Source organism: Musa acuminata, chromosome BXJ1-7 (assembly GCF_036884655.1).
Source record: "Musa acuminata AAA Group cultivar baxijiao chromosome BXJ1-7, Cavendish_Baxijiao_AAA, whole genome shotgun sequence".
Taxonomy (NCBI): domain Eukaryota; kingdom Viridiplantae; phylum Streptophyta; class Magnoliopsida; order Zingiberales; family Musaceae; genus Musa; species Musa acuminata.
The window spans coordinates 8855192-8879846 of NC_088333.1; the positions used below are offsets into that span (position 1 = coordinate 8855192).

General features: G+C 39.9%; 2 protein-coding genes and 4 non-coding genes across 6 annotated transcripts; all 6 read left to right on the forward strand.

Annotated features, from left to right (window-relative positions):
- The first annotated feature begins 1962 nt into the window (after nucleotides 1–1962).
- On the forward strand, nucleotides 1963–4351 carry LOC135678659 (probable trehalose-phosphate phosphatase 6). Its single transcript, XM_065191722.1, has 11 exons — nucleotides 1963–2298; nucleotides 2381–2521; nucleotides 2640–2711; nucleotides 2797–2895; nucleotides 3009–3062; nucleotides 3203–3304; nucleotides 3394–3471; nucleotides 3550–3619; nucleotides 3725–3795; nucleotides 3884–3976; nucleotides 4058–4351. Exons 1-11 carry the CDS (start codon nucleotides 1987–1989, stop codon nucleotides 4115–4117), a joined length of 1152 nt encoding a protein of 383 aa, XP_065047794.1. The 5' UTR covers nucleotides 1963–1986; the 3' UTR covers nucleotides 4118–4351.
- A 3532-nt stretch (nucleotides 4352–7883) lies between these two features.
- Nucleotides 7884–7956, forward strand: TRNAK-CUU (transfer RNA lysine (anticodon CUU)). The gene has a single exon. It is a non-coding gene; the product is annotated as a tRNA-Lys (tRNA).
- A 219-nt stretch (nucleotides 7957–8175) lies between these two features.
- Nucleotides 8176–8248, forward strand: TRNAK-CUU (transfer RNA lysine (anticodon CUU)). The gene has a single exon. It is a non-coding gene; the product is annotated as a tRNA-Lys (tRNA).
- A 149-nt stretch (nucleotides 8249–8397) lies between these two features.
- TRNAK-CUU (transfer RNA lysine (anticodon CUU)) lies at nucleotides 8398–8470 on the forward strand. The gene has a single exon. It is a non-coding gene; the product is annotated as a tRNA-Lys (tRNA).
- Nucleotides 8471–8630: 160 nt separating this feature from the next.
- Nucleotides 8631–8703, forward strand: TRNAK-CUU (transfer RNA lysine (anticodon CUU)). The gene has a single exon. It is a non-coding gene; the product is annotated as a tRNA-Lys (tRNA).
- A 644-nt stretch (nucleotides 8704–9347) lies between these two features.
- LOC103991427 (protein CURLY FLAG LEAF 1-like) lies at nucleotides 9348–10238 on the forward strand. The gene is made up of 2 exons (XM_009410887.3): nucleotides 9348–9660; nucleotides 9721–10238. The coding sequence occupies exons 1-2, from the start codon at nucleotides 9511–9513 to the stop codon at nucleotides 10078–10080; spliced, it is 510 nt and encodes a 169-aa protein (XP_009409162.1). The 5' UTR covers nucleotides 9348–9510; the 3' UTR covers nucleotides 10081–10238.
- Nucleotides 10239–24655: the final 14417 nt, after the last annotated feature.

Sequence of the window (24655 nt, forward strand, 5' to 3'; positions counted from 1 at the left end):
GATGATTGGCCACCTTCCTAGAAATTTACATCAGTGAGTTTGACAGATGAAAAGCCAGTTCAGTTCTTGTGTCTGTAGTTTTCTGTTCTTGGATCTTAGATCTGTGTGGTGTCCTCTTATGTTTTGCTAGCTAATGCCTTCACGCAGTCTAAGAAGCTTCTTTGTCGATCAACAGACCTCGATGAGAAAGAAGAATGGTCTTGCCATGAATTCGAGGTTCATTTGTACGGTCCCACTTTGAAAGATTCGATCAGAGAATCTCTTAGTTTATCATTACATTTGACTCCAAAAGTTGATGTACTGCATGCAAGCAGCACCCAATTAGCTAGTTCATAGAAATGCACCTCGGTAACTAGGAACAGAATGTTAATGCATACATTCTACTAAATACGATGATGATCTAACTGGCTACAGGTCAAACCTGCAAGTGGTAGGCAACAGCAAAAGATGGTGATGCAAGCTGACAGATTAAATTGATTTGGTGCATATAACTAAGTAGATCGAAATATTCCTTCTTTTGTACAGATGAATGATACATTGAAAGAGGCGTCTGCTAATCCTGCAAGCCGCCATGCTAATGTGTGACGATCCATAGTCTCTTCATCTCAAAGTTTGTGGCTTATAGCCGTCGGTGAGCTTCTCAAAGCTGTGAATTGTACATGCCTCCACGTGGTTGTTCATGTCAACGTAGAGAATGAGTGCATGCACTCGACAGCATACCACAGGTTCAAAGGTAGAAAGCCGCATGAGAGAGAGAGAGAGAGAGAGAGAGAGAGAGAGAATGGTCCCAGGTCCATGATCCTTGTGGATCTGATAACTACATGCCAAGCTCAACAAGGCTTCGCCAGAGGAGGTGTGCCTGATCATATGGCCAAATGCCGCCACCTACGAAGATCACACTAGGTTGGGGTCCATGTTTTTGGTCTCCTGTCACTCTTGCATATGTGCAGATCAACCCATGAGAGAGACAGAGAGAGAGAGAGAGAGAGAGAGGGGGGCATGTGGAACTGCATTTATGGAAATAGTTTTCTGAAGCAGCATTGGTTCATTTGCACCGACAGGTGAAGATTTCGAGGCCGGGAGAGAGACAGGGCAAGGTTTCTTGTATACAGTAACAAGTCCAGGAAAGGTTTCAGAAAGAGGCAGTATAATTGCTTCCGTCGCTTCTTGTTAACGTCCTATCGTTTGGCCGGTCAATATCATGGAAGCAGCTCGTCGTCGACAACATGGACTGTCTTATATACCCTCCCTGATACAATAATAATATACAAGGAAGAAGATGCAGGAAGGTAGAAAGCTGGAGTAATTTAGTCATGTAGATGACGACTATGATTACAAAGCAGGTAGCAAACCAAAAGAACATACAAAAATCAATCATGCTAGTGAAAGATGAAGACACTCTCAACTGAAAGCCAAAGTAGAGCATGCAATTATGAGAGCTACTCCGATGTATACAGCGCTGTATTCTTGTCATTATACTGCGACGACAAACTGTAGTCTTCCCCTGTCATCGGCTGGTGGTTGGTTCTTGTGCCGCTCTATTGGGTAGCCCACAGCTACAGGTTATATCCAATGGGCGTTGGTGCAGTTCTCGGCACCAGAAATAGGGAACTTTTGCGGACGCGACAGCCAGTAAGCTGTTTTCGAAGAAGCGCGCCCATCAAATCGGTGGGTGGATGACGCGGCGAACACGTGTTCCATCCGAAAAGGGTCCCCCAAGCGGCCCGGCTGGTGGCCGCGTGCGGTAACCGCGGTCAGCAAGCGAGCGCACGCACCGTCCCCCCCACCCACACCCCCCCCCCTGGTACACGTGGGCCCCGGTGTCCGTGGATGACCCGCTTGATCGCCGAATCCGTGGCCGCCACAGCCGACGCGGTTTTTGTCCGTTTCCGGTACCGAGAGGCCTAAAGGCCTATAAAGCTGCCCTCCCGGCAGCCGAAACCGAAACAGAGTGATTTCGATCCCCGTGTGCGAAAGGAGGACGAGATGACGAGGCAGAACATGGTCATGCAGGAGCAGCCGACGCTCGCGATCGTTTCCGCAGCAGCGATCACCGAATCTTCATCTCCCTTCTTCCGTCCGCCGCTCCGTGCCACCGATGCCTCTGCCGCTGCCAGTTATGCCAGACTCAGGAAGCTGTTGAGCCGGACCGACCTCGGCGGCGGTGGTGGTGGGGCTGGGAGGGCCAGTTCTTGGATTGAGTCGATGAAGGCCTTGCCTCCTAGTCAGCTCTCGTCGGCAGCGGCCTGCACTGCCCCCCTGTTGGCTTCCCACAGCGAAGACTATGACGGCTGGGTGGTGAGTGCGTGCTGATGTTACTCGATCTTTCTCCATCGGTTCTCGCTAACGGTGTTGCTGAATTGCGTGGATTTGCATGCAGAAACGGCACCCATCGGCATTGCACAACTTTGATGAGCTCATGGCCGCATCGAAGGGGAAGCAGATCGTGATGTTCCTGGACTACGATGGCACTCTGTCGCCGATCGTCGAGGACCCCGACCGCGCCTACATGTCCGATGAGGTGAGCTTCTTGTCTCTCATAACAGCTTTCATGCCTCTGCTGGTGTCTGTTTTCTCATCTCGAATGGATGCTATCCGGAAGGCGATTTACTAATATGCTCTTGCTTTACCTGAAACAGATGAGGGAGGCAGTGAGAGACGCAGCAAGTCTTTTTCCCACCGCTATTGTGAGTGGGAGGTGCAGGGAGAAGGTACGGTGCATTCCTGTTACCACCTTACCACTTGAACGTGATCGGTTTCCCCCTGTTCTTTCTGACAACTCCTTTTTGACATCAGGTCTCGAGCTTCGTGAAGCTATCGGAGTTGTACTACGCTGGGAGTCACGGCATGGACATAAAAGGTCCCAACGACGGCCCCAAGCACACAAAAGCCAAGGTGGGTCTTCTCTTCTTTCGGAGCAGCTTCCTCTTTCTTTTTCGCTATAAAAAGAAAAAGCTACATCGTTTTGTCTTTTAGACTTGTTAATTGTTGTCTTGTTGGTGGCACAGGCAAAAGCTATTCTCTTTCAGCCAGCCAGCGAATTCCTTCCCATGATAGATGAGGTGAGTTTCTTCATCTGCTAGTCTCTCTCAACTGAGAGCTGCAGAGTGAAGACGGTATTTGAACCGGGAAGAAGTCCCTGGCCATTGGACCAGAGATTTACTCATCATACTTACCTGGACATTCTCTATCTTTTTTGAAGGTCTACAAGTCTTTGGTAGACTCAACAAAGAGCATCCCAGGATCGAGGGTGGAGAACAACAAATTCTGTCTATCAGTTCACTTCCGGTGTGTTGATGCAAAGGTAAACATCTGACTGTATTGGATACCAAAAGGATATACTTTTTTGTTCATTGTTAATCGGTAACTCAATCTTTGTTATCTTAATCGCAGAAATGGAGTTTATTAGATGAGAGAGTCAGGACGGTGATCAAGGATTACCCCAAACTCCGGCTTACCTATGGAAGAAAGGTAAATGGCTGGAAACGGGGTCACTGTAGTTGATGCACCGGCATGAGTATAACCGTGTGTTTGTTCCATAAACTTCAGGTTTTGGAGATCCGCCCGACCATTAAATGGGACAAAGGGAAGGCACTCGAGTTTTTGTTGGAATCTCTCGGTGAGCTTCGGCAAACACTTGATCGCATATTAAATTGAAAGCCAAGGAAAAGGCTTTGCTCTTTTAGTTGCATTGCGCACCCATTTGATTCTTTTTGCTGCGCAGGGTTTGACGACTGCAACGACGTATTGCCGCTGTACATAGGAGATGATCGTACTGATGAAGATGCTTTCAAGGTATCCATCTCACTGTTTGAACTCTTCTGCGGTAGACTCGGCTCCGATCTCCGACCAGTAATTATGTTGGATTAAATTCGTATTGCAGGTTCTGCGTGATCGAGGACAAGGGTACGGGATCCTTGTTTCGAAGATTGCAAAGGAAACAAGTGCCTCTTTCTCTCTCAGAGAACCAGCTGAGGTGAGTGAGAAGAGTCTCCTACATCGGACAGCAGTTCTGGAATTCGTCTGCTGATATCACCGTTCTGAATGTTGTGCATAGGTTCTGGAGTTTCTGTGCCGCCTGGTGGAGTGGAAGCAATTCCATGCAGATGGTAAATGATTTGAGAGTGCAGTTCAAGTCATGGCCTCCAGTAACACAGCATGGATACTTTTTTTCCATGATCAAACACCAACAAGTTATGAAGATAGAACAGTTTGTTCTTTTCCTTCTTGTCTTCCGCTTGGAGACTAGGCTTGGAACCATTATTAACTGGTTTTCTTGCCACATCTTGTATCTGTCCGAGAGGGACTTCTAATGTCAAATAAAGAAGCAATGACGACTCTTTCACTGCAATTCTCGTAGAATTTGTGATACAGAACTAAATTAAGCATCATAAAAAAGAACTTGAATACTTAGTGTTCTGTAGCATGAATCTGTGGCAACCACTGATGTTTCAACTGGATGCTACGTGTTAAAACCGGGGACGGGAGAAGCTCATGCTTCTGAAAGAAGGGACATGAATTGCCATGGTTGATCCAGTTCTTTTATCAGCTGCTACTTTCTCCCATTTCCCCCACGGCAGCAGCAGCAGCTGACCTTTGGCACAGTGTAAGAGCCATGAAAGGGAACGAAGGCCACACCACAAAGTGCCACTTGATGGCATGAAAAGGAGGTCTTGGTTGAGGAGTTGGAGTCCACTGCAAAGGTCTTCTTCAAGTGGGTTCGCGAACATGCCGTCTTTGCCAGCCATTTCATGCGTGGAAAGATGGGGGAGTTCAAATTATTGAAGGTAATGAATCCCCTAATGCTCCAAGTCTCCATCACCAACTTGCCGACCATCAGTGCCTCGAGCAAACACGTTGTCCGAAGGAAACTGCAGTATGGCTATGTGTGTGTGTATATATATAAATAAATATATATATATATATATGATATTTTAAAATAAGAAAAATCATAAATTTATTTTAAAATATGATATTTTATCTCGCACCCATTTCCGCTCGCTTGTCCGCGCCTCGTCGCGATTAGGGATTGCGTTTCCGTGGCTCGACTCCTCATCGTCGTCGGAAGAGGGCAAGGCAGATGGAAGGAGAAGAGGGGGGGACGAGGCAGTTCGTGACGCCTGCTTTTTTCGTGCTTTGACGTCTCCAGTAAGTTTACCTCTGCTAGCCATCTTTCTTATGATCCTTTGTTACGATTTTGTAATCTTTTGGTTTGGTTTCGGTCGACGAGTGCGTGAATTTTGGGTTTGTTTGATGCTTCCTGTTAATTTTTCTATGTATAGGAGAAATGCTTCGACTTTATGTGCTTTTGATTCGTTAATTCACTGCTGCTGATCTCAATTTGATCTGAGGAAGGTATTAGGGAAATTATAGAAGATTTGGATGATCTAGATAAAGAATATGGGTAAGGAAGAGGGCAAAAGCCTCGCATTACATGCTATCTTTCGGAATATATAGCCTGTAAGTTATCGACATAGAACTATTACACAACCCAGATAAGAATGCTCTCAGTCAAATTACTCGTGTTTGATGAACACTATGCAACAAGCTTGTCGGCACCATATTTCTAGGCTAAAGCATGCTGCATCAAGTTAAAACAAGTTGCTAATTGAAGTAAATTTGATCAGAACAAACAATCTAGATAAAAGTTTGTCTCAGTCAAATTACTGGTGATCGTCAAGCACTTGATGCTGAGCTTAAAACAACATTTGTCGGTACCACATTTCTAAATTTGGAGACTTGAGGCTCGAGTTAGTGTCTTCTTAATAGAACTAAATAACAGCAAGCCCCAGAGACCATAGACTTGGAAAAACAATGCATAACCTATCTTCAAAAGTAGCCACTTAATGGGATTTGCTGATATAATTGAATTCCTTTCTGTATCCAGTTTCTTATTTTCTTTCACTTGATTTACCTGATGAAATGGATCTGCTTATCCATTGTTCTTCTAAAGATTCTAAATTAAATTAGAATAAGAAAAAGAAAATGTGGATTTCATACAAATTTTAAATAGTATAATCTAAAATTTATATATCAAATTATTGTTTATTATTGGAATACCTGTATATATAACTTGTTAATTACTGACCTGCGAGTGTCGTAGTAAGAATTACTGCTTGCCAGTTTGCTTTGAGGTAAGAGCATTACCATATGCACGGTACCTACCTCACCTACCCATTTTATGAATGGAGAGGCAATATCTGGCCCATGTGGAATGCACCAGTAGAGCCCTTTGCTGCCTCTCATAGTATGTGAGCCACTTTACCTTGCAGAAGGGAAATTTGTTAAGACAATTGGACTTACTACCGAAAAGTCAGGTGTCCGTTGGTTCTCAAATCTATTTTTTTTTCCTTTTTTGCAATTTCTCCCATAAATTTGTAAGATTTTACTGATACCAGTGACTTATCTTGAGATATTTATGGCTATTCATTTTTTGGTTACCTTTGAATTGTTAAGATTTACTTTTCCTTGATGTAGAAATTCCCATTTGTAAGTGAGTTATGGTCCATGGGTCACATTTTACCAAGTGGCATTGCTGAACATCAAAAAGGTCTGACATATGTATCTAGTACATTAGACGCTAGCCAATGTAAACATATGACAGAAATAAGCTGGCAACTGCTTTAAGGAATGCTATGATCATAACAAATTATGAAATAGAGAGCTATTTCAATCGTTTGCAGTCTACGAACTGAAACAAATCTTTCTTCATTGGAACTGAAGAACCCAGAGGCAACTGCATAATCAACTTTGTTCTTAGATTGTCTTCCAAAAAGAATAGGATTGTAATACACATTATAGTTAATCTCTCATCCACTTAAGGATTTATGATTTAGGCCATCCTGAAACCTTGTCACAATGGAAGTGATGTCCACAGGCAGTTAAAAAATTTAAAGTATGAGGATGATGCTAAAACTTTACATTATGGTTTATGGTGGTCAATGATAGCATCACAGCAATAGTCACAAACTTTTTTCAATTTTTATTTTAGAATATTAGGAGACTTGAAAGCTTATAAGTTGGGGCCACCTAGGGCTCCTAGGAGTTTACAAATCATGTTGAGCCCACTTAAGATTTGACCATTTTCCTTTTCGTAGAATAAAACAATAAGAGAACCCTTTTCTCCTTTTAAGGATCAACTTAAAATTCTTTTATCATTGGAGAACATTGACTGATGGATTATCTCTATATTGAAGATATTTACACAAAATTGTTGTCTCGTTGATATTAAACGATTGGAACATTTAACTGAATCACATGAAATCATTTAATCAATGTTTCCATTTATCATTAAGCATGACGAGTGAAGTGTGCATTCAACTGAAACATAAAGATCATTGAATTCAAGTTCCTATGATGTTGTCCTATGTATTATTCCCATGAGTCCTATGTCACCTTGGAAATTTAAGTCTAACCAAACAACTGAGCCATCTTAATAAGTTCAAATTTTCTGTAGATGTACCTTTATACCAATGTTTTATCATTATAGAAAATACAGACTTGGCTAATAAAAAGAGTTTTTCTATTTGTTATATCTAAAGAGTTAGATGTAAAGTTCTTGTGCAAGTGACAAGCTCTGAGCTCCCAGCTAGAGCTAGGATTATGTGGAAAGATTCTTATGGTCTGATGTGTCGAGACAAGTCCCATGCCGCAGATAAGAGGCCATTGGTGTTGGTCATCGACATGGTGGTTGCCGCCATGTTGACAGGAGGATTAGATGTGCGTGAACGTGGTTATCTTATAGAGAATATGTTTATTACTGCTACTGCTGCAATTTTGGATGATCACAGTTGTAATCAATACGTTATATTGGGTGGATTATGGTTACTGGCGAAGCAGAAGATAATTTTACTTATGTGGTAGATGCCCCTTTAAAACAACCAGCCCGTCTAGCTCAGTAGGTAGAGCGCAAGGCTCTTAACCTTGTGGTCGTGGGTTCGAGCCCCACGGTGGGCGATTTTTGCCCCGGTAGGAATTAAAGTTTTTGTAAGCAAAAACAATGTGGATTGTAAAGCCTTTTTCCCTATCAGGAATTAATGCTTTTGTAAGCAAAAACAATTTTTTTCTATTAGGAACTGAAGTTATGTTTTTTGTGTTGCACTGGTTTGTTAAACAAAAACAATATAGATTGTATTCTTGATGGTAAGATTGATAACAGTGTCCCTCAAATAATCAGCCCGTCTAGCTCAGTCGGTAGAGCGCAAGGCTCTTAACCTTGTGGTCGTGGGTTCGAGCCCCACGGTGGGCGATTTTTTCCCCGGTAGGAATTAATGTTTTTGTAAGCAAAAACAATTTTTTTCTATTAGGAACTGAAGTTATGTTTTCTGTATTGTAATGGTTTGGGTATGGATTGTATTCTCAATGGTAAGATTAATGGCAGTCTTTCCCAAATAACCAGCCCGTCTAGCTCAGTAGGTAGAGCGCAAGGCTCTTAACCTTGTGGTCGTGGGTTCGAGCCCCACGGTGGGCGTTTTTTCCCCGGTAGGAATTAATGTTTTTGTAAGCAGAAACATTTTTTTTCTATTAGGAACTGAAGTTATGTGTTTTGTATTGCAATGGTTTGGTAAACAAAAACAATATCGATTGTATTCTCGATGGTGAAATTAATGGCAGTCTCTCCCAAATAACCAGCCCGTCTAGCTCAGTAGGTAGAGCGCAAGGCTCTTAACCTTGTGGTCGTGGGTTCGAGCCCCACGGTGGGCGTTTTTTTCCCCGGTAGGAATTAATATTTTTGTAAGCAAAAACAATGTGGATTGTAAAGCCTTTTTCCCTATTAGGAATTAATGTTTTTGTAAGCAAAATCAATTTTTTTCTATTAGGAACTGAAGTTATGTTTTTTGTATTGCAATGGTTTGGTAAACAAAAACAATATCGATTGTATTCTCGATGGTGAGATTGATGGCAGTCTCTCCCAACTAATCACGAGGGTGTTGGGCAGTTAATTAGAGACTGGTGGTGAGCAGGGAGGGGATTCATATCTCTTGATTGGCGAAGAAGGCGACCTTCTTAAACGCCAGCATTGCAGGGGAAGACTTAATGGCAAAGCACAGTGAGAATGATCTTATGTGCGAGTCTCGTCCCTCTGGGATTGGGTGATTTGGAGAGAGTGCACCTCAAGAAGTTAATGCGGCAGAATTCGTCATCAAGGAGGACAGAACTATTGTTTCGAGTTAAGGTTCAAAGAGGGTGTTGGGATGCTTTAAATTCGAGCTTTATTTGGGTCAGCCACCCAACAAGTGAGTTGAAGTAATGGAGTGCATTCTCATTTATTCTCCTCACCTGTATTCCTCCTCTCGTCATTCATGTCACCTCCTCTACTTGAATTGCCCCCCCCCTCTCTCATCCCCCAAACCCCAAGAGAGTGGTGAAGAGAAGCAGGATATGTACACAAGAATGTCCTTTTATCGCTTTCTCCATTAGATCCTTGCTTGCTCGGTGGAGCCTACACACAGGCACTATATACCGAGGGAGGTAGATTAAGATGGTTGCGATGTAACTCGATCAAAAGCCATGGTCTCCTTGCAGAAGGAGCGTTTCTCTAAGAGAATGAGGTACCAAGACGGAAAGGAACATGATGGTTGCTGCCTCTCGAAGCCTGACACCGAGCTGTGTGTGGGTAATCCCCTTCCCTTGGAGTGGCAACAATGCCTCGACATCAGGGTGGGTACTTCTTATCGGCTTAATTCTCTCTGGACTTCAGCTGATATCTTGTTAGTGCAGTCCGGCGAGATGTACTTCTACAACACGAAGACCCGCAAGAGAACCTTCCGAGACCCGAGGCTGATCCCCACGCCACCGCGTCCATGCCTCAGCCTCGACCTCAAGCTCAAGATTGACCCTGCTGTGACCGACGACGACGAGTTCCGGTGCAACCCCAGAAGCTCTCGTGGCAGCGCGTCGCGTTCCCTGCCATGGATATCGCTCGACGCGGACCGACGAGAGATGGTGGCGACCGTGTGCATGCGCTGCCATATGCTGGTCATGATGTGCAAAGCCGCCTTGTCCTGCCCCAACTGCAAGTTTGTGCACCCTCCCTACCCTTCGCTCCGCCATGTCAACGAAGCCACCAGTCGAGCTTAGCTAGCTTTGTGCTGTCTGTTGAATGAAAGATCAATCACCTCCCCTTTCTGACGATGGTAGGGATGCAAACAAGATAAATGTATTATGCACGCGGAGGTAATCTTTGTCTCACTGTTGCAGTACAGTGGTTATCATTCGTAGAAGATGTTGTTGCCTGATCGTAGAGTCATCACAGTTTGGTTTGGTTCGGAAGGGGCTGAGGGGTTATGAGAGGAGATTAGAGTAAAAAATGGATTTGATTGGCATGATTTTAAGGCGTTGCTTATTCGTTAGAGGCGAATTTGGTATTGTCTCGAGATGCACGTTATTTTCGTCGAGATCCTTACAAAAGCAATCAGTGTCGGAGGATATTTCCTACTTGATCCCTTCGATGGTAAAATTAGTTGAGAGATGATAGTAGCAGAGATACTTACCCCTTTAGGTTTTAGGACTGGTTTTTATACGTGGCTGGTCAAGGAATCCCTCACATCGTCCAAGAGCTCATTTATGTTGATGGCTAGTGAGCATATCTCTTTGAGGGTGGAGGGAAGGATGACTATGAGAGTATCATTTGTCAAGGCTAGAGCATGTTTGGGTTAAACAGGGGATGATCCCCCGTGTCAAAACATCCAAAAAGAGGGAAAAGAAAAACTAAGTTATGCTATCTGGGATTAATACTCTTTGTAACCGGATATGCGAGCCTTTCCGAAATTATGATTAATAATGGGCAACGAGTTGCTTGCGACAAGTGACCCATAAAAGGGATAGGCATCGTTGATGTCGGGGATTAATGTAATTTGTTATTAGCTCATGCGATCCTTTTGAAAATCGAGGTGAGTAATTATCGAAGGATTGTGCTCTTGTCGATGGTCACAGGAAAGGGACATAGGTTCTTCCTCCCGCATCATCGTCTAAGTGACAATTGTTTGATTGAGTCAATCGATAGCGTAATACTTATATCAGTTACTTTCTCTATCGGTACCTATCAGCTTCAACAGCTTCCTAACATATGAGCTGTGAAATCCACAATAATGTAGGGACAGATTATTGTCTTGAATTTAATAGGAGATGTAAACAGGTGCCGGCATTGTTTAATGCAGACAAAGCACACTCCATATCCGTTTAGGTAAAGTAGAACAATCCATTTGATGCGTTGGTCGTTATCACTGCTGAAATAATGGCTTGATGGTGAGATGTTGCCAATTCGACTTGTTTCCTCCTCTTCATCTTAATTGCATGATGCCAGTTGATTTACGATTCCGTTGACCCAAAAAATAAAAAAAAAAATTAATTTAAGGTACTAATACTATTGGAGAATAAAACAGATATCAAGTATAAGTATAATTCTTTTTTAAATAATAATAATAATAATAATAATAATAATAATAATAATAAGGTACTACCATCAAATTAAATAAAAAAGAAAATTCGAGATATATATATATATATATATATATATATATATATATATATATATATATATATATATATATATATATATATATATATATATATATATATATTGAACTTGTAGAAAAAATTATAAGATCTTGAATTTGTTAGGATCTAGAGCACTAAGAGGGGGGGGGGGGGTGAATTAGTGCAGCGGAAATCTTACAGCAATTTAAAACCGAAAGGTGCGTTCATTCAATAAAATCTATTATGATGCAAAAGCCGATTCACAGTTTGTATTTAAGCACAGTTTGCGTCTAAGCGCAAATTGCGTCTAAGAGCAGTTTACGTCTAAACGCAGTTTGCGTCTAAACGCAGTTTTACGTCTAAACTCAGTTTTACGTCTAAACGCAGTTTTACGTCTAAACGCAGTTTTGCGTCTGAACGCAGTTTTGCGTCTGAACGCAGTTTTACGTCTGAACGCAGTTTTACGTCTAAACGCAGTTTTGCGTATGAACGTAGTTTTGCGTCTGAACGCAGTTTTGTGTCTAAACGTGGTTTTACGTCTAAACACAGTTTTGCGTCTAAACGCAGTTTTACGTCTAAACGCAGAAAATGAACTTTGAAAATCTTTTTGTGAATGTGCAGAAAGCAGTTCGCAGTTATGAATGGAATCAAAGCGTAAGCGTAAACTGCGATGTAAAGATCGTACAAAAACACCGATTTACGTCTCAATGCAGATTCGGAAAGATCTGAACTTAGAGAATCGTTCGTAAAAGCGCAGAGGGCAGTAGCTATGTAGGAGGTTTGCAGTAATGATAAAGTGCTAAAAAATAAACGCAAACCAGAGATTTAGAGTGGTTCGGTCAGTCTTGACCTACTCCACTTTTGGCTTCCTCCACCGATGAGGTTGCCGACGTCAACTAGAGGCCTTCCTTCAATAGGCGAAGGCCAACTGCCCTTTTACAGTTTCTCTCCTTTTGACAGGCTCAGGAGACAACCTTTACAGATCCTTTCTCTCCTCTCTTTACAACTCAAGACTTTGAAGAACAGAAAGAGGAGAACTTTTGGACTTTACACAATTTTGAGCTCTTAGAATCACAGAAAAGATCAGGAATTCGGAGTGGTTCTGTATCCTTTCTGTGCTGAACGGGTGGGGTATTTATAGGCCCTAACCCAGTTCAAATTTGGAGCTCAAAACGATCAAATCCCGGAATTCCGGGATCAGGCGGTTGCACCTCTTGACTGGAGAGGTTGCACTGCCTGGCAGAGCTCGAAGACTGAGCTCGGGCGGATGCACCTCTCTGTTAGGGGTGGTTGCACCTTTCTGCCAGAGCTCGAAGACCGAGCTCCGGCGGTGCATCTCCTGACTAGAGAGGTTGCACCTCTCTGCTAGAGCTCGAAGACCGAGCTCAGGCGGTGCATCTCCTGTCCAGAGAGGTTGCACCTCTCTGCCAGAGCTCGAAGACCGAGCTCGGTGGTTGCACCTCTTGGCAGAGCTCGAAACTTGAGCTCTGGCGGTGCTACCTCTTGACAGAGGAGGTTGCACCGCCCAGTCTCGCTGGGAGACATAGCCTGGGCGGTTGCACCTCTTGGCTGGGGCGGTTGCACCTCCCACAGCAACTTGGGTCCGAATGGGTTGAACCATTCGACCCAATTTGAGTTCTTCAGGGGCCCAATTGCCCCAGGATTAAGCTAATGGGATCACCTCCCATTTTTAACTTAATCAACGTGCTAACTACGATTAAATCTAAGACAATTTCTGCAGCTTTGCTTCGGTACATCAATCGCTTCTTCCGGCGAGTTTCCGACGAACTTCCGTCGATCATCCGATGAACCCTCGGTGATGCTTCTGCGGACTTCCGGCTAACTCCTGGATTTTGCGACGATCCACTTGGCGAGTTCCGACGAGCTTCGCTTGGCAAGCTTCCGGACTTCTCGGATCTGTTCTCGTAGAACCTCCGACGACCGTCCGAACTTCCGTCGAACTCTCGAACTCCCAACGTGATCATGATCTTGACTCCGGCGCAACTCCTGCTGCTTGTCTGACTTTCATCGTAGTTAATCCTGCACACTTATCTCAACACATAGATTAGACAACAAATGACAATTGACTTCATCATCAAAATCCGAGATTCAACAATCTCCCCCTTTTTGATGATGACAATCAATTGATAATGGAGTTATCCTTAACTCCTCCTATCTATATGCTATTGTTGAGATAAGTCAACCTTGAATTCAAGACCTAAGAATTCAAGTGACGTATTAATAAGTTAGATTAGTTAAACTTATCAATACTCCCATCATGATACTCATCATGATGTATCTCTTCAAGAATGATGTCAAAGCTTGACATACATCATCAAGTTTGTATGATTGTGTTTGTAACTATTCACCATGTAATTGAACATTATCATTTAAAGCTGCGAGGGACTATTACATGATGCACACATATTATCATCCTAGCAAGTTTGCATTTACTTCACAAGATAGGATATCAACTCAAGACATAATGCAAACTATAGCACACGTTCATATATCTCTTGGTGATGCAAGGATGGCATAACCATAATATAGTTTATAGCATCACTCAAGTATTTGCAACTATGACATAGACATGATTATGGCAGTGTTTATCAATTCATATGTTTCTCCCCCTTTGTCATCAACAAAAAGCATTGTAATTGTGATACGAGGAAAACAATATTAGCAGGCTTATAGAGGAATTTTGCATAGATTGCTTTGAACACTTCTTCCCCCTTTTTTGTTATAATCCATTTAACCCACAAAGATATTACAGGATGAAATACATACACAGGAATCACTTTATCAGATTTATTTCAGGAACTTATTTTTCATGAAAGTGTACGAATAAATCTGTTTTATAGCATTCGAACAAATAAGATACATTTGGACAAGATTTTGTTGCACATTTTCACATATAAACATGGCAATCAAGTGATCTGATAATTCAATATAGTCCGAAAACCTGAGTTTATCTATTCGGACACATCAACATTCCTAATCAACGCACAAGATTTTCAAAACTTTTAGTTTCAGAACACAACATTCTTAGTTCGGACATATCACATATCAAGGAAAAACGATACGATTAAAGTTCGAGATAACCTTTACCACAAGGCATATGACAAATGTTTACCACAATAGATGTTTACAACCAGTATGTCAGAAGTGAGTAACATAAGAAGTTTACAACAACAAATGTTCATACAAGTTTATTCATGAGGTGGAAAATTAAAGTGCCCAAACAAGGAGTCAAATTGACTATGAATCTGCTGTAGCTCTGATAGAATTTGATCTTGTCGTTGTTCAATCCGTTCTTGTCTCTGTTCGAATTGGTCCATTCGAATCCCAATTTCTTTGACGGATGTATGAGTTTGCTCAACTGGATGTGTTTCCTCAAAGGGACAGATCGGAGGAGATTGGGTATTTCTAAATACTGGTGTTTCCGGTTCTGGTTCTGGTTGAGGAGGATCAGTTCTTCTAGGCATTCTAACCCAGTTACCATTTTTATAGTGACATCTCAGTCGGTGAAGTAGATTTTTGTTTATTATGCTGAATCTATCTACTTTCATTACTTCTTCTTCTGGTGGTATTTGAATGTCGTAAGCTCTCAATATTCTAGTAATTATTCCACCATATGGAAGTATCATATCTTTCTTAGATAATTCTAACATGCTTTGTTGGATAAGATAGCCAAGACAGATGTCATGTCCCTTCATGATTAAGTACATAGTTCCTAATTCTAATTGACTCACTTCATCGTGATGGTATTGTTTAGGAAGAATTATACTAGTCATGATATGATGAAGTAATTTAGTGTTCATAGGTAGTAGATGTTCACAACTTTTAGGAACAAATGTTATGTCGGGATTGGCAAAGATTGTTCCTAAGGCTCCAACATAGGATGTTCCAATAGTTTCATCAACCCATGATCCTCTAAAGTAAAGTCCTATGCTTTTCATGGGAATGCCTATCATATCACAAATGAATCTATCAGTGATTGAGATGTGTTGTCCTAAAAGATAGGTGGACATCCTTTCTTCCTCATCTATTTGTATGTTATTGTAAAACAATTGAACTAGCCTAGGGTAGATCGGTTCGTTAATCTGCAAGATTGGAAGTAGATCTAGGTTTGCAAACCATTGGATAGTTTCTAAGTCTCTAAGTTCATGTATATCTACGTATTTTCCCTTATTGATGCTTCTAAATTCGAAAGAGGGAAATTTTTCAGCATGGTTTTTTGAATCAAAGAGGGTGAAATCAAACTCTTATACTAATCTCCTCTTTCCCTTGTCCCTTGAGGATCTTCTAGATCCCATAACTACAGCAGTTTAGAGGGATAAAGATGAGCAAGAGTAAATGAAGAACAAAACAGAATTAAAGAGGTTCTTAGGGAATACCTTAGTGGAATCTTCAAAAGAGGGAAGGATTCTTGATGTTTTGTTCCGAGATGGGAGGTATTTGGGAAGCTAAACGGGATGAAATGGGGATAAAGGAAGCTTGGAGAAGTCGAGAAGGGAAGGGAAGTGAGTTGGGGTCGGTTTCACCGCCGGCCCTAGCGTGGGTTAAAAAGGCAGAGTTGCGGGCGGTTGCACCTCTGGCTGGAGCGGTGCAACCGCTGGCAACTCGTGATGGCTGGAGGTGCCATCGCCAGCTGGAGAGGTTCCACCGCCAGTTGGAGAGGTGCCACCGCCTGCAGGCAGTGAGCACTTGTGATTTGATTAGGGATGTTTTGTCTTGAGGAGAGTTTTCAGAGCAATTAACGTTTCTTACGTGATTACGTATGAGTTTTTTTTTTTTTTTAACTTGTACGATCAAGATAGATCTTATGCATACTCCCAATGTCGTACACATGTTTGTGATAGTTCGTTCAAGTTGGTAATCCTTTCAAGTTTATGACATACTTAGTTTCTTCATGATACAAGGTTTGATTTGAAGATGATGAATGGATAATATTGACAGATTCGATGATTAAGGGGATATGTGAATCATATGTTTCTAATTCTGAAAAGTCACATTAGGTTGCATGCAAATCTCATTTGTGATTTTATAATTTCCACTCGTCATTTAAACGTTGCGAGTTCCTTTTGACTTTTGGGTTATGACCGTCGAGAATCAAGAAGCAGAATATTAATTCTTGCTTCAGCCTAAAATTTTAATGTTTTTGTAGGAAGGGATGATTTTTAGGTACCCATTTGCTTTTGGGTGCCTCACAAATAGATCTACATTTTCTATCATGTTGCATAGAGTTTATTATGGTTCCTTTAGGAACCCAAATCAATTTGTTTGGACTAATTTTCTTAAATGGACAATAGTGCGTCTTGTGTCCAAACTTGCAACAAAAGTTGCATTTGCTTTGATGTCTAACATGTAAGATGGGGCCTTTTATAAAGGTGGTTGGATTTTGGTGAGGACTTCTCACGAATCCAATACCACTTCTTTTGGGAACGTGACCCTTGTTTGTAAGGATCATGTTCAATGACTTGCTACCAACCTCGAATTTCTTCAAGGTGTCCTTAAGTAGCAAGTTTTCTTTTTTGAGAGTTTCTAGATCATGGCATTTCATGCATGGGCTTAAACTATCATGATATTCAGCATTTAACTTATCGAAATTACAAATAAGGCTATCATGCTCCTTTTTTAGCAGTTTGTATTTACTACTGATAATCTTACACTCATCAAACAATTCATGGAAAGCATTTAATAATTCATCGAATGATAAATCTGCATCTATTGAATTTGTTACCTCATCTTCGATGGCCATTAAGGCGTAATGAGCAACTTGCTCGGTGTTGGACTCCTCTTCTTCGGATGCGCTTGAGTCATCCCAAGTTGCTTGAAGCGCCTTTTTCTTTGACGTTCTCCTTTTGACTTGGGGACAATCACTCTTGTAATGTCCCGGTTTTTTGCATTCATAGCAGATTACTTGGTCCTTCTTGGGTTCAAGTTTATTTTTTGTATCATTCTTAAACTTGTTTCTTTTAAAGAACTTTTTAAACTTTCTTGTAAGAAGTGCCAAGTCATCATCACAGTCCTCATCACTTGAGTTTTCTCTCAAGTGGCATTCAGAAGTTTTGAGTGACATATCCTTCCTGTTCTTTGGAAGGATGTCTTCTTGCTCTTTATGAGCTTTACAAGTCATTTCGTAGGTCATTAATGACCCGATTAGTTCTTCAAGAGGGAAGTTGCGCAGATCTTTTGCCTCTTGAATAGCAGTCACTTTAGGATCCCAACTCTTAGGAAGGGATCTTAGTATCTTATTTACGAGTTCAAAATCCGAAAAACTTTTTCTGAGTCCTTTTAGACCGTTGACGACATCCGTGAAACGGGTAAACATGTCGCCAATGGTTTCACTCGGTTTCATTCGGAAAAGTTCAAAAGAATGCAACAACAGATTGATTTTTGACTCTTTCACTCTACTTGTGCCCTCGTGGGTCACTTCGAGTGTGTGCCAAATATCAAATGCAGTTTCGCAAGTTGAAACACGATTAAACTCGTTTTTATCAAGTGCGCAAAATAAGGCATTCATAGCCTTTGCATTAAGAGCGAAAGCCTTCTTCTCCAATTCATTCCAATCGATCATTGGAAGAGAAGACTTTGAAAATCCATTTTCAACAAGGTTCCACAGTTCAAAATCCATAGAAATAAGAAAGATCCTCATTCGGGTCTTCCAGTAGGTGTAGTCCGTCCCACTGAACATGGGTGGACGTGTAATAGAATGCCCCTCTTGGTTTCCGGCGTATGCCATCTCTCTTGGGTTTTAATCCGTTAGAGAGTTAACCTTACTCTGATACCAATTGTTAGGATCTAGAGCACTAAGAGGGGGGGGGTGAATTAGTGCAGCGGAAATCTTATAGCAATTTAAAACCGAAAGGTGCGTTCGTTCAATAAAATCTATTATGATGCAAAAGCCGATTCACAGTTTGTATTTAAGCGCAGATTGCGTCTAAGAGCAGTTTACGTCTAAACGCAGTTTGCGTCTAAACTCAGTTTTACGTCTAAACGCAGTTTTACGTCTGAACGCAGTTTTGCGTCTGAACGCAGTTTTGCGTCTGAACGCAGTTTTACGTCTGAACGTAGTTTTACGTCTAAACGTAGTTTTGCGTCTGAACGCAGTTTTGTGTCTCAACGTGGTTTTACGTCTAAACACAGTTTTGCGTCTAAACGTAGTTTTACGTCTAAACGCAGAAACTGAACTTTGAAAATCTTTTTGTGAATGTGCAGAAAGCAGTTCGCAGTTATGAATGGAATCAAAGCGTAAGTGTAAACCGCGATGTAAAGATCGTACGAAAACACCGATTTACGTCTCAATGCAGATTCGGAAAGATCTGAACTTAGAGAATCGTTCGTAAAAGCGCAGAGGGCAGTAGCTATGTAGGAGGTTTACAGTAATGATAAAGTGCTCAAAAATAAACGCAAACCAGAGATTTATAGTGGTTCGGTCAGTCTTGACCTACTCCACTTTTGGCTTCCTCCACCGATGAGGTTGCCGACGTCAACTAGAGGCCTTCCTTCAATAGGCGAAGGCCAACTGCCCTTTTACAGTTTCTCTCCTTTTGACAAGCTAAGGAGACAACCTTTATAGATCCTTTCTCTCCTCTCTTTATAACTCAAGACTTTGAAGAACAGAAAGAGGAGAACTTTTGGACTTTACACAATTTTGAGCTCTTAGAATCACAGAAAAGATCAGGAATTCGGAGTGGATCTGTATCCTTTCTGTGCTGAACGGGTGGGGTATTTATAGGCCCTAACCCAGTTCAAATTTGGAGCTCAAAACGATCAAATCTCGGAATTCCGGGATCAGGCGGTTGCACCTCTTGACTGGAGAGGTTGCACCGCCTGGCATAGCTCGAAGACTGAGCTCGGGCGGATGCACCTCTTTGTCAGGGGTGGTTGCACCTTTCTGCCAGAGCTCGAAGACCGAGCTCCGGCGGTGCATCTCCTGACCAGAGAGGTTGCACCTCTCTGCCAGAGCTCAAAGACCGAGCTCGGTGGTTGCACCTCTTGGCAGAGCTCGAAACTTGAGCTCTGGCGGTGCTACCTCTTGACAGAGGAGGTTGCACCGCCCAGTCTCGCTGGGAGACATAGCCTGGGCGGTTGCACCTCTTGGCTGGGGCGGTTGCACCTCCCACAGCAACTTGGGTCTGAATGGGTTGAACCATTCGACCCAATTTGAGTTCTTCAGGGGCCCAATTGCCCCAGGATTAAGCTAATGGGATCACCTCTCATTTCTAACTTAATCAACGTGCTAACTACGATTAAATCTAAGACAATTTCTGCAGCTTTGCTTCGGTACGTCAATCGCTTCTTCCGGCGAGTTTCCGGCGAACTTCCGTCGATCATCCGATGAACCCTCGGTGATGCTTCTGCGGACTTCCGGCAAACTCCTGGATTTTGCGACGATCCACTTGGCGAGTTCCGACAAGCTTCGCTTGGCAAGCTTCCGGACTTCTCGGATCTGTTCTCGCAGAACCTCCGACGACCGTCCGAACTTCCGTCGAACTCTCGAACTCCCAACGTGATCATGATCTTGACTCTGGCGCAACTCCTGCTGCTTATCTGACTTTCATCGTAGTTAATCCTGTACATAGATTAGACAACAAATGACAATTGACTTCATCTTCAAAATCCGAGATTCAACAGAATTATTATTGGATTTAAGTTGACATCATATGAAAGTAATGGTATAATATATATAGTTGATTCAAAATATAATCATTATGTCAATGGTGATGATACCAAATTTATCAGATGAAATGAAAGTAATGATGTAATTATCTCGAAGGTATAATTATTCATCAAATAAACAAAACTTATAAGATCTTGATATAATATTATTCATCAAATAAAAAAAGAAGGTATAAATATAATCTTGATCCTATTATGTATATCATGTTTTATATATATGAAAAAAAATATCTTCTTTGTTGCAAATTTAATTGATGCCAGAAATTATGTTTTTCTTGATCCTAATAAAGTTAAGTTTCTTCATAATATAAAAAAATTAAATACATCAAAGATTTATATATTTTATTAGCATCAATCTCTTATGTTGATAAGATGAATACAAATTATGATGCATCAATCTAACATGTTATACTTCGTCGTATAATTTTTCTTAAATTAAAGATTATGATGCAAAAAAGTCTAGTTAATGATCTTCTCAGTATTATTACTTTTAGTAATAATGAAATTTATGAAGGTTATCAATATGGTCAAGTACACAATCAATTTAATGGGCCTTACTCAAATTCTATCTTATTTAGGTTGCTTCTCTTTATTGATGATTTTAAAATATTTACTTGGTTCTTTCTTGTGAAGAAAAAATTAAATTTTTTTTAAAGTTTCAAGAGTTCAAGTTAATAGTTGAAAATATTCTTAAAAGAAAAATTAAAAGGTATACACCAATAATAATGGCGAAGAGTTCATTCTATGATAAATTCTTCTCTTTTGTAAAAAGCATAATATCAAAGTGTAAATATATCACAACAAAATGATATGACTGAATAAATCTTGTAGAGAGTTATAAGTGTTGAATTCATACAAAGAATTTACCCACATATGAGCAGAAAATATGACTTTGTGTAACTTATGTTATTAATTAAATTTTTCTTAGTCTAATCAATATAAAGTCATAAATATTAAACATTTAAGAATATTTGGTTCTGTGTGCTATGTTTACATAGACTAAAAAAAGAAGCCAACTTGATAAGGCCAATAAATATATTTTTATTGGCCATAATGAAGGGAAGAAGAAGTTGAAAATGCATGGATTCATAAATATATAAGTATTTGGTATTTCAAGATATTGTATTTGTTAAAGTTTCTTCTTATTATTCTCTATAATTAGTTCTTTTTAAAAATATCAATAATAATAAATGAAAGTGATATATGTTCAAAACATATGGTTGAGTATTTTTTTGTCATTTAATGCTTCTATGTATTTTGATACATCTTCTTTCTCGATAGAGCAAAATGATAGTGAGAACAACATAATTTTTAATTGTGTGTCAAATCGATGCACCCATTTGTACTCATCCTATCAACATAAGAGATTAATGCTGACAAAATATATAATTATTTGATTCTTTTACCAACATATACTATATATCTAGCATCAACTGTATTTGCAATAGAGGATATTTTTCTAGATAGTTGGAATATTGTACATATTTTTCAACATAATATGATCATTATCTTTATTTAAAATTATGAATGTGCCTTTTTTCTCCGCTTGGTAAACAATATTGTCATGATGCTTGCATCATTATTTTCATATTGATGTTGATCGATAATTTAGTACCATCACTAATAAAATAATAATCGCATCCTGAATTAACTATCCAATCATATTCAAAGTTGATAAATGTCATAACCTTAGTAATTTCATTGAATATTTGCCATAATCTTCATCAATAGCATTGGAATAATCTTTTTTATTTATAATATTTTCTCCTTTAATCTTAATACAATAATTTTAGCCTAACTTGTCACACTTATAATACTTAATTTTCTTTCAATTTATATCATTATTCGAAGAAGACTTTAACTTGTATTTAGTATTTTCCTTTTATCATCTCTCTTTCTTACAAATGATATTTCTATCTTCCGTAGAGTAGAAATTCGAGCTAATGATTCCTGAGAAGTAAAAAAAGATTTTTCAACTCTACTAGGGGGGATTGTTGAATCCATGGAAAGGGTATAACATAAGAAATATATTCTTTTCAAATATCATGAATAATATAATATTTATTCATGCATCACAAATAAATCCATATGTATTTGAGAGTGATATTTTTAAACATAAATATTTAATCTTCAAAACATATTGAGAAATTAAAAAATCATCTTGCATAATATTTATCAAATCATTCTATAACTACTGCAGTCGAATCATATTTGTTTTATTGAGCCATGTATTGATATTGAGAGAAAAAGATCTCTTTAATATAAATTCTAACTCTTGCATTTAATATTTTCTATCTCTCCATGGAATCTCCATCTGCATAATCTTGGTGTCCTTGTATTATCACGAATCACATCATGTAGATCTTTCCCTATAAGATAAGTCTCCAAACTAAGTTTTGTAAATTTTATAGTTAGATTGATTAAAAAGTTCAATACTAAACTTGCCAATTTGACTGTTATAATCAATAATCGAAAAAAATTATCTTCTTCACTAAGAAAATATGGAAATACATATTATCTTGATACGATGTGAATAAAGAGAGATCACATATAAGTATAATTTTTTAAATAATAATAAAAATTATTACTAGCTCAAGATCAAACCAAATAAAAGAAAAAAATCAACACTAAAGTAAAAAGAAATATATTAAACTATGAAAAAAAAACACTTACAAGACCTTAATCTATTCTTGGACTTGAGCTTTATAGATTTAAGCACTTAGACTTGACTAGATATACATACGTAGATATCATTTAAACTAAGAGATCATTATCTCTATAATTTTATCTAATCTTAAAAAGTAATATAAAAATAATAATTTAAAAATCTTTAAAAGATATAATTTAAATTTTAACATCTATGTTTATAAATTTTGCCCATTAATGAGGCCCCTTTAATTCGTAACTAAAACAAGAAAATTAGAACAATTAGAAAAAATAAAATAAGCGCGGGAAAAAACTGACTAAAAGTGGAGAGAGAGAGAGAGAGAGAAGGGAACGAACTCGAACCTCTTCCCTCTCTCAAGTCTTCGATCGCCGCCGTCCCGCGCCGTCTCCTAAAGATCGCCCCCGGGAGCTCTGCCGCGAGATCCGGAGGATCGCCTGGTGATTACCGAGTCCCCCCTTTTCCTTACCTCCTCGGTCGTTCTTATCTTCTTAGCTTCTGCCGGAATCGCACAGATGGTGGACCATGCGATGACATCGTGAGTCACGAGATCGAAAGCTGTATGAAATCTTGCGTCCGGTGAGATTCTTCACATCAATGAGAATGTTTTGATAACAAACCCTATGGATGAGCTTATTAAGGATGACTATTTGATAGATGTAATGTTCAGGTCAGGCTTCCGATCTTTTCCGCCAACCAAAACTAGAGGACGGGAGCTCCTAATCTTGTCTATGTTATCCCTGCATCTGGTACGTCCTACGTTTATCACATCTTTATAAGCAATTAGCAGTTTATTTACTGATTTTTGCGCCTTGCGAATTGTGTTTAGCATAAGGTAATTTGTGGTTTTAGGCTACTGCCTTAAATTTATGGTCATGTTCTGTTTTCTTTGCCGTAAGATTGCAGTTTTTCTGACCATTCTGGCAATGGTGTAGTTGATTGGTGATGCATTTATCTTTTCCTCACAATATAGAAATTGCTTAAGTTGTAAGGAATTCGAAGTGTGTTTGTAGAGGACTAGATTTAAGTAGGTTTTTATTAGTTCATTTTGATATTTCTTTCACATATTTTCTGAATTTTAAATGCTCAAAATCCAAAGTGAGGGATGCAGTTTGGGGAAGGGTGCTAAGGAATGTAGCTTAGTTTAGGGTTTCACCTGCACAAATGGTAAGTAACTTCATCATTTATTTTGAGATGAATGAATTTTATCCGCATATTGAGGATGTTAGTCGGCTTAGTCAGTAAAGACTTCAATTTTTAATGTAGAGTTATCAGATCGAATCCCGTAATTATCACTAAAAAGTAAAATAAGGAACTGAATATAATATTTTGACTAAATGAGTGATGGAAACAAAGGATTGAAGGCATATTTTAGAATTGGTCTTTGTTAGGAGGGGAATGAATCAAGGACTGAAAGAAGTCAAATTTCACAGTGCCAACTCAGACTGGATTAAGAAAAGTGTAAATTATACACACTAAGTTTATGCTGTATATACCATTGCTGATCTCTCAAGTCAAATGTTGACTTGGAAGGCACTCAAAGTTCTTAGTTAAGCATCTAAATGATAACAAATTGGATTATGATGTCCACCACTCAAAAGAAATTGCTAGGGAGAACGGTAGCGGCAAGTTGCATGACCCGAGAAACGAAGTGATTGTTGAGTCATTAGGCCACAGCAGAGAAACTGGTCAAAATTCTTAAGCTGTTTCAAGATTTGGACTTAATTGCTGGCATTGTGGACAAGCATTTAATTTCCGTGCCAAATTGCACATTGCGGTCCATTTACATGAGGGACACATTGTGCCACATTGTTTACACTGCAATAC

Coding starts and splice junctions, on each gene's coding strand:
- LOC135678659 (XM_065191722.1), top strand. CDS start 1,987: ATGACGAGGCAGAACATGGTCATGCAGGAGCAGCCGACGCTCGCGATC. Junction 2,299..2,380: donor AAGACTATGACGGCTGGGTG/GTGAGTGCGTGC, acceptor ATTTGCATGCAG/AAACGGCACCCATCGGCATT. Junction 3,796..3,883: donor CTGATGAAGATGCTTTCAAG/GTATCCATCTCA, acceptor TTCGTATTGCAG/GTTCTGCGTGATCGAGGACA.
- LOC103991427 (XM_009410887.3), top strand. CDS start 9,511: ATGGTCTCCTTGCAGAAGGAGCGTTTCTCTAAGAGAATGAGGTACCAA. Junction 9,661..9,720: donor AACAATGCCTCGACATCAGG/GTGGGTACTTCT, acceptor TTGTTAGTGCAG/TCCGGCGAGATGTACTTCTA.